Genomic DNA, 15868 nt, shown 5'->3' with positions numbered 1-15868 from the left:
CAGCTCTGATGAGGGAAAACTGGGGAATTTACCCACAGAAATAAAACAATTACATCTTATATTCCCCCTGAAAAATTCATAACGTTCGTGGGATGCCGCTTGAACACGTTTGAAAGGAACCAGGCGATCCCCGAGAAACACGACTGTGCTAGATTTGTGGCCTCAAAGCTGAGGTTTGGGAATTAAAACAACAAAAACTCATAATAAACAGATACTGGTGTATTCAGTTATGCTGAGGTGAGTGTGTAGCTCCACAGTGCCACACTGTGGTACCAGGAAAGGACAATACTGTGAAAAATCCATGTCCTTTATTTTTAATCATTTCAAATATACATGGGGCATTTACATCAACAAGGTATAACAAAAGTTACACTGGCTTATACTTTGGCAGCAGCAATAGCTCACACACACGCATACACACATAACAGCCAGCGGCATATTCATTCCTCACAATAAAAGCTCACATTTACAGCAAATGCAGTATATAGAAATACATTTGGCGTTAATTGCGGCTCGCGTGCAGCAGTTTGGGCGCCTTAAAGCATAAACAACGCCACGGCAGCCGGCTCAGCGGGCTGAACCTGGAGCTGATATAATACGTAGGTTTATGTAACTCTTTTTTCCTCCAGCAGACCAAATGATAACATAACGGGGAGCACAGTCAACCCTCAGCTGCCTGAGGTCACACTCACCGTCTCCACTTGCTGGCATGAGAGACCACTAATCACCACATATGGACAAGGAGCTGTTTATGAAACTCATTTATTACAGCACGCCAGGATTATTCCCAGCTCTTTGCTAAACACCTCAGGGAAAACTCTTTGAAATAATTTTACCTTTTCACACACCCGTCTCTTTAAATTTAGAAACACATAAATTAATAAAAAAAACTAAACAAAAAAACCCAAATACAATATTCACATTTAAGTTTGTCACCTCGTGCACACTAAACATCTTTTCAATCTATTCATAAAGGGAGTGATTATGGCGATTGTCAGCTGCTGTCCTTATGCAGCGTAGAGCTCAGACAGCCCCGCATCTCAAACTAAGGCACTCGGTTATAGAGCACTTAAAAAGTGTAGAAGCCTCGTGTTTTCCCTGTGACTTTAGAGCCACCTTTAAGCAAAGTTCCTGGGACTGTTGGTTCCCAGTCAGTAAATCAGGCCACGTGAATCTGAGGGAATTGTATAGCAAATGTAAAGTTGCTTAGCCTGACGTAGCATTTAGATGAGAAAAAGTATGAAATACATGGATCTGTGTGTGTGCTGTGTCCACATTCACCATAGGCTTCAGGAGACACTCCAGACACGAATCTGGCAAATTCACATTCTGACCCTTCAAGCAGGTCTACATGTGCGTTCCCCTTTCCCCTTGCTGGTTCCATCAAGCTCGCTTTCCCAATCTTGGTCCTCTCAGCTCCTCTTGGAGCGTGCGCTCACACTCATCTCCGCCATGTTGTTCTGCTGATCACACGCTGATCTGCTTCAGCTGTTCATAGGTGAGGAAGAACTGAAAATTGGAGTAAAGGAACTTAAGAAAAAAGAGGAGTGGACTTTGTTTTTTTTGGTCAGAATGAGTGGCACCACCGAGTCTCTCTTGTTACTTTGATTTCTGCTCCAAAAAGAACTAATCTCATTAGATCTTTCAGGCCTGGTTGGAGCACAGTGAGTATCTGCCAGCCTTTATTTCCCTGTTCAATCACCTTTAATCCAGTCTTAGCCTTTGATAATGTTCACTCTCCACACCTTTCCCTATTTCCATCACATGCAGCTATTTGCCTCTAATCAGTACCAGTAGTTTCACAGAGTTAATAAAAGAGTTAGCGAGCGTTTAACAAAGCCTTCCTCAGTGAAACAAAGGCAGCAAATACATAAGAGAATTTCCTACAGTTTAGAAGGTGTCGCACCACAGAGGATACCTATCTATATATACAGATCACAACATCTGTGTGGAGTTGGAAAGGATACAATGATGTTCCATGGTCCTAGGCGCAGCCAGTTGGGGAAGAAACCCTTGTAGAGGGCCATGAAGCCTTCAGAGCGCCACGTCTGAAAGAAGAAAACAAACACTCTTTACTCTCTGATGATCACCCACTCTGCGCATCTATTTACAGGAACTGAAGAACGAGTGAAATTAAGGTCTGATCTGGATATTCAACTTTGCTATGACAGTAATTATGTACCATCAAGAAAAAAAAAAAAAATCATACATGACCAACTAATGGAAATGTCTAAACTTCACAGCTGCTGAAAGTCATGAAGATGTCTGCATTTTAAAAAGTATTCCACAGCTCAATAAAGATGGGTTTTTGCATGAAAAACCAAACCACTAGATCCTGTACTTCCCAGAATGCTCCTCTCTTTTTGCTTAACTGTCTCCCCTGCACTAATTTTCATCAGGGATCATTTTCTCACATTTTACATGTGATACAAATAGAGCACAAAATTAGTTCAGGCCAGTCACAAAGTGACGTTCAGCCTAATTCTCGATCCACTCCAGCTGACAGCCCTGTCGATGCTCTCCTACACATTCTAATGACAAATCAAATATAAAGTACAGCATTTAAGCTGCTTCACCTTATCCGCAGTTGCTGCACATCTGCAAGCCACTTTGTACCCTACTCCAAATTAGCCTTCATGCTGATTCTGAATTTCCATATATGTGCATGAATGAAAGGGCGAGAAGGTCAGCACCGTATTATTACTGCAGACGGAAATATCAATCTTCCTTTGAAACATCGATTACATTTGTTTTTAGGGCTGAAGAAGCATCTTGGATGAGAGCTGAAATATCTTCACAAGCTTAAAGCAGTCCAAGTGCCTTCTTTTTCAAGACTGTGTCTGTGTTTACATGATGAGAAGACTTGATTCAAAAATCGATGGAGTAACTCTTTACCTAGAGGGCAACAGAATCTAAGCACGTTTCAGGGGTTCTGACTGACCTGCAGCAGACAGTCTAATGTTCCCTGGTACAGCGCTCCTCCTCTCTGGTTCATCATGCGTGTCCGGACCACGTCCACTGGATTTGATGCCAGAGCCCCCGCCAAGCCGCACACAAAGCTGGACCTGTTGACCATAAGGGTAAATGCATTATGTCCCTTAGCTATGTTGCTGGTACTAAAAACAGTCTTTATGGTAGTGTGTACACCACCAGTACAAACAGAAAATATTCTCAGCCTCGTCCAAGTACCCACATGGCATTTGCTGCTATAAATACAATCACTGAAGTCTCTGGCAGGTACAAACTTGGCATCACTGCAGCTCTGAGCAGACATCCTGAAATAACTAAGAGGAATACTGTGAAATGGTTTCCGCTGGGAGTGCTGAGTAATCTCTACAATACAGCACAATACCTGTCTGTATAACAGATATTCTCAGGAAGACCTTTTTATTTTAAGGATTTTTATGAAAAAACAAAACAAAAAAACCCTTCCTTTCAAACAATGAGCCAAAATCTGTATTTGATCTGTTTTTCTGGCTCGAGTCCACCTGAATGTATTAGAATACGCCCCACTTGCAAGCAATTTCCTGAATGTTATTGCACCACATGACACGATAGCCAAAGAGGAGCCAGTTCAAACTCACAAGAAGTGTGTGTACACGGTGTCCCCCATGTAACCTGACAGGATGAGATGCTTCTTGGTGAGGTCGTAGACTGGAAGCTCCACCCCGACCACGATAGCTGCCCTCTGAGCTGTTAGAGAGACACCCTGATGCGGAGAGAGAAAAGGTTAAAGTTGGGTGCCTGTACTATCTCAATGCTGTATATACTGCTGTCATTTTTGAAGCTTCTCTGCACCTTCCACAGTCCTCTGGTCCCCTCCTCCTGGTAGATATTAATGAAATTGCCCATCATACTGCCCTGGATCACATTTCCCTGAGCTTGCATGCGGATCTGGGAGGACAGAAAGAGGTGAATGTTACGAAGTTGAACTTGAAAAGGGCAAGAGTGCACAAACGATGTGTAACGCTGCAAAGCCAACTTAGGGGAGTGTGTATTTCTTGGGCTTCTATTGGAATTTAAAAGTTTGCTGGAATTGTTTTTGGCAAGCTCAGTACTCAAAAGTATTTTCCCAATCCCCACTTCCAAGAACCCTCCAGCCCATCCTTGACTTGTTAGCAAATCAGGCCTGGTTTATTTCTTGGCTCAGTGAAAGGCTTGGCATGCGCAGCTAGTACACAATGTGATCAAAACATAATGTTCCCCAACAGCAGGCCCGTGTATTACCCTGTTAACCCTTAATAGACTGCAGACAGAAGGTCATGTGGCTTACAAGGAGTTTTAAAAAAAGCCACGCCTAGCCAGGACACAGTCTGAGCACAGACAAGCACTGGCAGTCCTGCACGCATATCATTTACAGAACACTATGCTAAAACTGTGAGGTTTCACTCTATAAATAACACATAATTGAGGTCACAGGGACACCTCGGTGTCCTTCATTCCACTTAACAAAAGTTAAGACTTGGGGAAAAAAAGAAGACATTGCTTCCTCAAGACTACAACTCCTTATACAACAGAACAAAAGTGAAAAAGCTGCAGTCTGTATCTGCAAAAAAAATGGCTCCAGGCCTCACCACAGTTCCAAAAACCTGTCAGACGTGTCCTACTGCCATCTGATAAAGAGAACACAAGATCCGAAACGACCCTCATGTGTGTAAATAGTTACCTTAAGCACATCAGTAGGGTTGGCGATGGAGGAAGAGATGACACCGGAGAGAATGCCACACAACACATTAGTCAACAGCGTCTCGTCTGAAAGAGAAGAGCGAGTGGGAGGCAGGCTGTAACTGTGAACAAGCTGCGTTTGATATTGGGCAGCAGTCAGTTTTCAGTGTTTCACTGCAGGCGCTGACTGTTACAAAGAGCTCTCAGATGAGGAAAAGTGAGGATACATGTTTAAGTAGGTCACACACGTGCACATCTGTGCCTCATCTGTGACCTTCAAGAGGAATGTGCACATGTTGCCATAAACAGCAGGCTGAGTGTGTGGTTGTGTGTGTGTTTGTTTCAGACAGAGAAAGAGAAACTGAGACTCACCCTCTGGCCTTTCAACCAGTAGCCTCTTAAAGCTCTGGTATGTGCCAATTTTTATGGTCCCGTAGGAGGCCTGCCGTAGCATGGCAGGAGCAATCCTGCAACAAAGGAAGTTTACTTTCATTGCCCAGTTCAGCAGTATCTCTGAAGGTTTTTGGCTAATCTAAAACAGAGCTTCTCTTTCGAGAGAAGAGGAAGAGGTTTTGATGTGGCTGTCAGCAAAAAAGGAAGTGTACCGAAAGAGAGGAAGTGTAAAAATTTCTGAACATACAGAAACACACAAGGAATTTGTTGAAAAGCTTTGTCAGATCTTAATGCAGTTACGTTTGGGAGCCGAGGCTATGGAGACCCCACGTACAACACTAGCATGCGAGTCCGTCCTACTGACCCTGAATACAGAGCTCGGAGCCCCTCCTCTCTTCCGATTCTCATTATAGCGTGCAGCATGCCTCGGTAGCGGATCTCTCGGTACTTGCTATCGCCCACCTGACCTTGTACCTGAAGGCGCGTCTTGGCTAGGTCGATTGGAAATGTTCCTGCAACACAGAGCATTGTATTAACACTCACGCGACACTGTAAATAATTAATAATCAACAGGAAGTCACGCTGCTCGGCCTAGCTTCATCACTCACCACATTCCGCCGTCACTGAAGCCAACCCGCCGAAAACAAAGGGCTTCCAGTTGACGTTAGACATCTTCCCACGCTAGTACCGAGTGCACTGTTAAAAACCACCGACTAGCCGCTGATTAGAGAGGAAGGTAGATGGGTTGGAAGGGGCAGCAATGCTAACAGTGGGGTTACTACCACCAACTTGAAAGCCGCGTTTCAGTCTGGGGAGCCCAGCCCAACAGCCCTCCTCCCCTGCTGAGTTGGAAAGGAGCCCCGCCCCCTCTTTCCTACTCTGCTCACTGCCTCCACTGTCCCCGCCTAAATGCTTGCTGCTAGGCAACCGTGTCCAATTGCAGAAAGATGCCCAGAGGCTTTAAAGTAGCCGACACTGTTGCTTCTTTTGCAGTCACTCACACTCTAAAACAATTTAATTTGACTGGATAAAGATAATTTTCAAATATAATAAAACTGGTCTCTAATTTCTCACACTGTAATTAAATTATATTTAGTTTCTGTGTACAAGGAGATTTATTTAATATTATTATTTGTATTTTTATTTTAATGAAACCCATAGTTAAAAATTGAAGACTGTACTGTACTGGGGGTTTTTTTGGTTGGTTTTACAGCAATGGCAGAACATGGAACCTGGCAAGAGTTCCTGCAAGTTAGGAACATATGCTAGCCATACCAGAGAGATATAACAGCACAGAGGGTTTAAGATGCACTTTTAAAAGGAGTCAGATACAAGTTGATGAGTCAGAAGTTCACTTCTGTTTGATGCATCTATACTTAGCTAAGTTGTTGAGAATATCCTGAAGTTTTCTGTTGTTTTTGCTGCTGTTTGCTGTTGTCATTGTTTAGCCAGCTAATTGTCATCTGTCTGAAACATAAACATGAAGCAGGATTTCTTTTCTACCTTACCTTTGGCTTAGTAATTATGTGGTTGGTTTCTTGCCACATACATAAAATGCAATTAGTGATGTCCATCTGGGCCACTGTAGAGATGATTGGACTTTATGTAAGGATAACACACAAAAACTGACATACAATTCTTTTTTTCTTTTTTCTTTTAGAGATTTGCACAAAGAATTTAGTACTTGGTAAAAGTAAATGGTTGTTTGTTGTTGTTGTTATGGTTGTTTGCAGTTGGTTGTGTGTAGTGTGTATGTATTGGTGCCAGTGTTAATGTCCATCATGTCCCGCATGTATTCATCATGGGTACAGAGGGCAGAAGGAAACTCATGTTTATAGTAAACACCGAAACACAGGACAGACAAAATCAGCAGTGAGAAAACCCTGGAAAGCACCACAGGGCTTTCATCTACTGTAAACATCTGAGTTTTTATCTGAAACATGGACCTGTCCAACACAGTGTGAAAACCCAGTGTGTATAGCAGCACACAGGTAAGGTCTTTTGTACAGTTGGTACAAAAAATGAATTGGTGGGAAAATAACCATAGAAACCAACACAATTGTTTTTTGTTTTTACCAGGCATGAAACATGTTAATTTCATATCTGAAGTTCGTTATATTAACATGTGACTCTACAGGAACTGATTCACTTTTGGCAAAAGCTTCAAGTGGCTGTTATATACGCTGCTATACACACCACATATCAACAAATGTTCACTGTCAAACTCAAAGTTCACTAAATTTGTGTTGTTCTTTATCTGCAACACTTAATTTTTAGTATCAATGCAGAAACAAAGACTACTTCCTGACATATTGCGTGAGCTTAAGATGACTAAACGCTTTGACATATTCTTGATGAAAGGACAAACATATTCATACTCAAACATATGTGTCTACAGGTGAACTAACTAACTCTTCCATGCACTCTATGCTGCTACAGGTTAATGTGACATCTGATCTCACTGAGAGAATATTACATTTATTTTACCCATTCAGAACATCTGGAGCTAATGTTTTATTCTGTGTCTAAAGGCAAAAATAAGTTAAAATTATTAGTTGTTACAGAAGATATTGGATTAAACAAAGAGGATGGAATAAAAAAATAAATACATTTAAAAGATATTAATGGTCATAAACCCAAATTAAGCTGAATTACAGAAATTACTGACATTGTTCTGAAGTCAGTTCCTTGATCAAACTGTCATCAACAACCACTGATCAAAGACCACCACCACCCCGCTCAAACCAGTGTTTGGTACATCTTTCACTATCTTACAACGCAGTGATTGCAGCAAATGTTTCTCCCACTGAAAACGTTACATCCAAATGAACAAAATCAATCTTTTGGTTGATGATTAAGCATGCATCAAGACATTTTTTCTTGATGCTTCAGAAATAAGAATAATATTATTTTTCAAATGTTCAAAAACATCTTCAACACTCCCCTCATAGTGTCACAGTATACACAAAAATATTCCAGATTTTCATTCATTTATTAATTCATCCAAAACCTCAGTGAAGACAGTGAGAATGCTTTTTTCTTCAGTTACCAATCTAAGCAGCTTGGAAAGAAAAGCATCGGGACTCTGTTGTGTTTCTTGAAGACGTTTCACCTCTAATCCAATAGGCTTCTTCAGTTCTAAGAGAAAATGGTGGAGAGTCACAGATTTTTAAGACCTTTTGGGAGTGTCCCCAAGAGGGTCATGGACCCCCTATTGATCCTCTGCCTATTCACACAAGCCAAGGTGTGAAAACAGGTGTTGGTCACTATCAGCCAAGGTTTTGGATGAACCCATTGTGAAACATAGCCCCACCCTATCATGTGACTTACTGAGGTCAGAAGGCCCAAGATATGAGTGGGTGTTAAGGCGTCTCAAAACTGGATCATAGCCACCCGCTCTGTTCAAGGATGGTCATTCACAGTGGGCGTAGATGACTTCTTTCACTCCTCTTTCAAACCATCCTGTCCCATTCTGTCCAAAATGTGAACATTGGCATCCTCGATAGAGTGATCTTTCCACATCCATGTTTTGTCTGTAGAAACCCTCGTTGTATTTAAAATATGTGGTGGTAAGTAGGGCTGGGCCATATCATACCGTTCACGGTAATACCGGTATAATGTTGGGCAACGATAAGAAAATGAAATATCGCGATAGAATATGGGTAAAACGCGCATGTGCAGTGCCTTTGTTTTCATACACACATGGCGGAAAAAGCATGGCGGCGACGGAGAATGAGAAGGGCGAAAGCGGATCGTTGAATGAAACGGATGAACCAGAATTGGTTTGTAAAAATGCTGCAACTTCAGTGGTGTGGAACTGGTTTGGCTTTTACTCAACAAAGCACTATTTTTGGTAGAGCATGCTAGCGGGCCGTTGTTATTACTGTGTTTTTTGGAAGATACAGCACACTTAAAATCAATCCTTTGATTTGAAAATCGACAGTGCCTCTTATAATCCCGTGTGCTTTATGTTTGAATTCTGGTTGTGTTTACTGACCTCGAAACGATTTTATGTGGTACACAGCGCTCGAAAATCTGTCAAATGTTTTAGTACGACTTTGCTAAGCTACGAACCTGCTTGATGGATTGTCGGAGCATTACGGCTATCGTAGGCAGGCGCCTCATGGAGTGATACGTACTGTGCTTCAATATAGTATTACGGTATTGTGTGTGTATAACCTCTTTTTAAGTTTTGTTGATATTATACATGGTTATGCTGAGGATATGTCGGCCACTTTCCCCTGGAAATGCCTTTTGGTTAAACCAGGGGTTGGCAACCTGTGGCTCCAGAGCCGCATGAGGCTCTTTAGTCCTTAAAGTGTGGCTCCGGGTGGTTTGGGAAAATAAATTAGAAGTATTTAGCTGAAGTGTATTTTATTTATGTTAGTTCTTTTTTAACTTGTAGTTTTAGAAATATAAAAATAAAATTATATTCTATTATTTTTTCATCGCTCAAAATAAGAGTCACACTCACGGAAGCCTGTATATCTGCCGACACGCCGTGCATTTATCGAGACTTCGGATCCACATTATGTCAGCAGCTATTCTCCACCGTGAACTATGTTAAAAATAAACACCGCTCACGCCTCACAGATGACAGCTTACAGTCCTGCGTAAAGATAAAAACCCCGATTTGCAGACGCTGTGCGCAGAGGTTCGGGACCAGAAGTCCCATTGTAAACATATTAAGGCAGACCCGACGATGTTTCCATGAACACGCTTTTCAGCATCTCTTTATTGACCACTTTTCACACACGGTTGCTGTACGCATACAGCCAGCTGTAGCTTTTCAGCTCACAGCCCGACACATACCAACAACAGCATAGGTAGCACAGGCGTAAACGCGGCGAGGCGTGATTGCGGGTGCCGCTCAGGTGCGTCGCCTCCCCTGCAGCGGTGCTGCAGACGATGCCCCGCCACACACATTAACCTGGTAAAATACATATTTAGGCAGAATTTTGCAAATATCTGTTTTTCATCTTTTAGCAGCATAGAGCTTTTTTCCAATTATTTTTTAAAAGTCCGGTCAAGGCTCCAAAAGCCCAAAGGCGATATAACAGTTTTTGTTTGCTACACGGATCATTTTAGTTCAGCTGGGTGTCTTTCCTTTTGTTATATTTCTTTAAGAGTTCAAAATGTGTTAATTACATAAATAAAATGTAATTTTCTCTGTGGCACTTCAAGGATTTCATAAGCAACACACCTTAGTTGTTCACACAAAGCATAAGGTAAAAAAAACAATATATACAGTGTTATCTTCATTTTAGATGTCAAAAAGTATTTGTGGCTCCCAGTGTTTTCTTTTGCGTGGAAACCAGGTCCAAATGGCTCTTTTGGTGTTAAAGGTTGCTGACCCCTGGGTTAAACTTTCAGCAAGTAATTTGCATTTGCACTGTTAATTTTTATATAACTTTAATGCACGTAAAAACAGCTGCTTGTTTAAGTGAAAATACATTGATGCTTTGTTTTTTGCACTAATAAAGTTGTGGAGTTGTAAAGTATTTTGTCTAGTGTCAATTATATCGTCAGTTATATCGTTATCGCAAATTTTCAAATGTATATCGTAATAAATATTTTTGGTCATATCTCCCTGCTCTAGTGGTAAGGCAGAGGTCTAACAGTGAGAAAATCTGATCGGGGGTGAAGCTGATTCTGTTTTCCAAGGAGTTGTCTTGTTGTAGTCGTTTTCTGACAGTTTCCACTGCCTCAGTTGCAGGTATGCGTGTGAAAAGAACAACCACATCAAAGGACGCTGTGGATTAAGTGTACGTTTGTGGACCTTGTTGGTGAAGTCAGTGGACTTTTTGGTGTGATGAGTGATGTTCCCCACAAGGGGTACTAGGATGCTGGGAGGTTTTGGAAATATTGTAGGTGGCTCAGTTTATACTGGTAACAATGTGTCTGAGTGAGACTCCTTTGTGGACCTTTGGAAGCCCGTAAATACTTGGTATAGAATCCCCTGGGTACAGACGGTAGTATGTAGGGCGGTCAATGACAACAGTGTACCTCCTCTTGTTGGCTGGTAATATAGTGATGTTTTGGTCTTTGCTCAGGGATGTGACGGCCTTCTTTTCTTGTATTGTGAGGTTAGACGGAGGAACTTCTGCACTGAAGAGGGTGGCTGACACCTTCATCCATTAGTCCAGATGCATTTCTTTCCAAGCTCCTTAGATTACTTAGATTACACTGGCATATTCAGTTGCAAAGTTACAAACAATAAATGCAGATGTGGCTAAAATAAAATAGCTGATGTGTTTTAATGTCAACCTGTACTCATTCTAACATGTCACGATGTGAATGGTCACTCAAATCACTTTTTTGGGGCCTTTTTCAGCTTTTTATTTGATAGATTTAGTGAAGAAACAACAGGAAAGCGAGAGCAGAGAGAGAAGGGGGAAGACATGCAGCAAAGGGCTGCGGGTCGGACTCGAACCCGGGCCGGCCGCTCTCAACCATATGGCACAAAGGCACCAGGTCAATGCACTGAGCTAAACCGGTGCCCTACTCAAGGCCCTTTTAATCAGAAAACATATCTCTGGTGTCATAATGATTGATAAAACAGCTGGTGAGCTTTCATCTCTTTTAATAATGCTACATTTTCCTCTGGACTTCTTCAAGTTGCTTGAAGACATTTAACCTCTCATCTGAGAAGCTTTTTCAGTTCTAAGGTCAAATGGTGGAGAGTCCACACACATCCTGGGCCTTTTGACCTCAGGAAGGGTAGAGTGGGGCTAGGTTTCACAGCGGGTTCACCCGAAACCTTGGCTGATTGTGGCCTACACTCGTTTTCACACCTTGACTCGTGTGATTAGGTAGAGGATCAACAGGGGGTACAAGTCCCTCTTGGGGGACATTTCCCTAGGACTTAAATCTGGGACTCAAGCTTCTCGGATGAGAGGTGAAACGCCTTCAAGCAACTTAAAGAAGTCCAGATGCTTTTCTTTCCAAGCTCTTTAGACTTTTATAAGCACTGTGTAATACTAATATGTTTTTGAAATCTAACACGTCTTTCTAAATTGAACAACAATTGAACTCCATTATGGTAAAGAACATACACATCACATTAATAGTATCTTTTCAAATGAACCCTCAAACATGCAGAGAAACAGATACATAAACCGCATAAAAGAGAAATCCCACAAACCAAACGTAATACAAAGATTCAAATACTAAAAACAAGTAAAAGTTCATGTGTCTTTTAGAGACAAAACATGTCAGAACAAGGTTAAAGTTTAAAAAACACCAAAATTCAAAATTTCATGGGTATATTAGTACAGTAACTACTGAGGATCCCCACCTTTTTACCGCGTCCTGGTGCAATTTCATCCCACCACCTGTAGAGGTCAGCAAAACACCACATCGTAACATTCCAGCAAACCCACGGCCTATTGCACAGATTATTGAAAGCACAGAGCAGTTCAGTCTCCTGAGATGTGACCCAATCACTTACACATTTCATATGTGGCAATTAATCCTTGTTTAATGAGTGAACACAGACAGCTGGAAGATTATATATCTGTAAAGCCAATTAAACATGTATGTGTTTAAATTATATTATTAATGTAGCAACCAACCACACAGGGAACCTGCCTATATAGAGCTTTGTATGGATGATGTGTTTGTCTGGATGTGAATGCACTTTGATTGTCCAGAACAGAATTTTCCACTAGAGGAATATATTGTTTGTGTAAATACCTCCACTTAATCTTATCTGTTTTCTGTCATATTTGTCCTTCTGGTCTTAGCCTCCTTTGGAAAACAGTGGGATCATTCTCTCGACTGCAAAAAATTTATCCGGAGCATATTTATTATGATCATATGCTAGTTGTATTGTTTGATTAATGGGCTGGCTATGGGTCAGTAACCTCAGTATTGCCACCAGTACATTATTAACGACCAAGGAGAAAGAGGAGGCGAGTGCACAGCTCCGAATGCCCAGTTGAGTGTGTGTTCAGCGTGCGTGTGGTCGAAGGCTGTGCGCCACATCGATGAACGGAAATAGATGAATGGAAAAATATTGCACTTTTATCTTAAACCAATAAGCAGTGGGAAGTGTGGCGCGGGTAAAAATGGCCACATTTAATGTGGTGATTTGTCAAAAGCAGCATGAAAACGGGCCTGCAATAGAAGAGAGTGAGATATAGCTGTGTTTAGCAACATGGACTTGTGTTATTTAGCACAAGGTAGTAAAAATAGTCCTAAATTACTCTGACAAATTAGCTTTAATTGTGTAAGAATGAACATGCATGGCAAAGTGCATGTATATTACTGATGCAAACTCATCACATTGTAAATACACATCCGTACAGGAGCCGGTTTATCCTCTGGCACAAAGTGCATTGTAATGTTATTGTGTCAGTTTAATAAGGAGCTCTTGTTTTCTACTTGCTGTGAGTGACTGCAAAAACATCAAACTAATGTTACTGTGTATCACTCGACTGATGACTGGTAATCTCTGCAGAAGAATGTGCATGTGTATTACTTTAATGTGACAGTGAGCTAATGTGACTTGTGGTTACAAGCCAGTACAGTACAGTGTGTGATCAAGGATGCATGCAAAGCCCAGAGAAAGAATCTGAACTATATGTGCTGCCCTAAGGGAGCAGCACTCTATTTTTTCAGATTTTAACTTATTCACTGTTGATTTGTTGTCAATGATTAGAGGACTGATGCTGCTTTAAACATTCAATTTAATTCACATTTATTTATATAGTACCAAAAATCCCAACAATAGTCTCTTCAAGGTGCTTTATATTGTAAGTTAAAGACCCTTCAATAATACAGAGAAAACCCCAGAAATCAGACGACCCCCTATGAGCAAGCACTCGGTGACAGTGGGAAGGAAAAACTCCCTTTTAACAGGAATAAACCTCCAGCAGAACCAGGCTCAGGTTGGGGTCAGAAAAGGAAGACAGGATAAAAGACATGCTGTGGAAGAGAGCGAGAGAAAAATAACAAGTAAGATTCAGTGCAGAGAGGTCTATTAACACATAGTGAGTGAGAAAGGTGACTAAATAAGAAGAAAAACTCATTGCGTCATGGGAAGCCCCCAGCAGCCTAGGGTTCAGGGTCACCTGATCCAGCCCTAATTATATGCTTTATCAGCTGTACGTTAGTGCCAGGTTCCCCAAACTGGCATTAAAATCAAGTCAGCCCCAAAAGACTCCCATATTCCTTTAAACACAGAGACATTTACAGGTTTTCAAAGAGTGTTTACAACTGTTTACATTTTTCATAGTTAATGTCAGCATTTACAACCACATAACACATACTTTTTTATACAAGTCACACTTTTAAAATTTACTGAAACTTAAGTTTACTGCACTGAAATGGACCTTCATTAAGACTTTGTGATTTTAATACCTTTTGGAGCATTTTAATACAGTTATCTGACAAATATAGTGATTTATTCAGCAGTGAATCTGAAATCTGTGCTCTACTTTTGGTGTGGGAAATTCTAGTTTTGTTTTTGGTTTTTTTTGTATATCACTTTCACCTATAAAGTCTTCGGACACACCTTGGTAATCAAGCTTGCAAGTACTCAAATACATATACATGTATGTAGATTCCAGGTTTGAAAAATGAAGCCAGTGATTAAACCTGGAATCATGGGTCAGGCGTGGGATATAACGTTCATCAAGGAGCTTTAGAAGTGATGTTTACATTTTAAGGTTTAGGAGTTTTCTGTTTCATTCTAAGATGAATGAGCTCAGCTGCTCTGGGTTAGTGGGAGAACACTGCTGGTGTGAAACAGGTGTAAGTCCTGAGGGGCATGTTAAGGCGGAGGATGCCTTTTGTTTTTGAAGGAATCACATAATCACATGTCCTGCTTAGATGAATGCTGTCTTGTGTGGACATGCATGTTTCACATTTCAATAGAATCAGCTCAGCGTCGTCCTTGTTCTCATGAAAATGTTCCTCCGATTTCATTTTCCAGTTTCCGAGGAACTGGAATGACTTTGAGAGGGGGGTTGGGAAAGCAATCTCTTGGACTAATCGCGTCTAGGAGATTGCTTTGCACAAATTGTTAATTTCTCGTAGCAATTAGTATGTAATTTTTTAGTACAGCATTAAACTGAACCCACTGACATGACAGTTATTAGGTTTCGCTGCTAAAATGATATTTGCAGAGATAATCAGTACAAGGTGAGGAGACACGATCAGTGCCTTACCCACAAACACACTGGTGCTGTTTGTGTCCCCTTCTTTGTGGTGTATTTTTATGCCAACCTCAGGGCAGCATTGAACTTAATGGAAAGCGAAGGCTTGTCCACTATGTTTAGTGTGTGTGTGTGTGTGTGTGTGTGTGTGTGTGTCCTACTTGTTCTACATGCTCCCTCTCACTGTGCTTCTCATTCCCTGCAGCTCTGACAGCGTGGACTCATCGCAGCGAATGCGACATGCTGCACTGTGATTGGCTGAATGTGAGCTGTAGCATGGCCCTTTCTCCAATTCAGTGGTGAGGTTATAGTGATGCAAAAACTTTTTATTTTTTTCCCTCCAGACCTGTATTTTTATTTCCACAAATCTATTCTTTGAATTTGTATTCACACACCAAATATGGAATTTGACATAATAGCAAATCCCTGTGAATCACTGTTATTCATCCTGCTGCCGTACTATTTATGCGGGTTCTCTGTGTCCTCCTGTCGCTTGTGTGGGCAGTTTTTTCACGTGTGTCTCTAAGTGTTGTTGTGTTGTGTTTCATGGTCACTGCCCTGTCAGCACCATTTTCTTGTCAAGGTCTCCAAAGAGCTGAAAGTGGACATTTTCTCACTGACAGAAAACACTCGAGAAATATTAGAAACAG

General features: G+C 41.3%; 1 protein-coding gene across 1 annotated transcript; it reads right to left on the bottom strand.

Annotated features, from left to right (window-relative positions):
• Positions 1 to 291: 291 nt before the first annotated feature.
• LOC146688190 (kidney mitochondrial carrier protein 1) lies at positions 292 to 5945 on the bottom strand. The gene is made up of 9 exons (XM_085439268.1): positions 5667 to 5945; positions 5423 to 5570; positions 5038 to 5132; positions 4667 to 4752; positions 3799 to 3894; positions 3585 to 3709; positions 2942 to 3065; positions 1968 to 2048; positions 292 to 1509 (listed from the first exon to the last, which is right to left on the bottom strand). The coding sequence occupies exons 1-9, from the start codon at positions 5728 to 5730 to the stop codon at positions 1468 to 1470; spliced, it is 861 nt and encodes a 286-aa protein (XP_085295394.1). The 5' UTR covers positions 5731 to 5945; the 3' UTR covers positions 292 to 1467.
• Between the last annotated feature and the right edge of the window lie 9923 nt (positions 5946 to 15868).

Source organism: Copadichromis virginalis, linkage group LG18 (assembly GCF_057382275.1).
Source record: "Copadichromis virginalis isolate Kocher_CV1m ecotype Utaka linkage group LG18, C_Virginalis_male_GT1.1, whole genome shotgun sequence".
NCBI classification, from domain to species: Eukaryota; Metazoa; Chordata; class Actinopteri; order Cichliformes; family Cichlidae; genus Copadichromis; species Copadichromis virginalis.
Note: the sequence above shows the minus strand (reverse complement) of the source record. Positions and strands in the feature narration are given on the sequence as shown.

Excerpts from the sequence above, each read along its gene's own strand:
- LOC146688190 (XM_085439268.1), bottom strand. The coding sequence starts at position 5,730 with ATGTCTAACGTCAACTGGAAGCCCTTTGTTTTCGGCGGGTTGGCTTCA. Across the intron at positions 5,133-5,422 it reads CTCCGAGCTCTGTATTCAGG|GATTGCTCCTGCCATGCTAC; the intron begins GTCAGTAGGACG and ends CCTTTGTTGCAG. Across the intron at positions 1,510-1,967 it reads TAGGACCATGGAACATCATT|TTCTTCCTCACCTATGAACA; the intron begins GTATCCTTTCCA and ends TCCAATTTTCAG.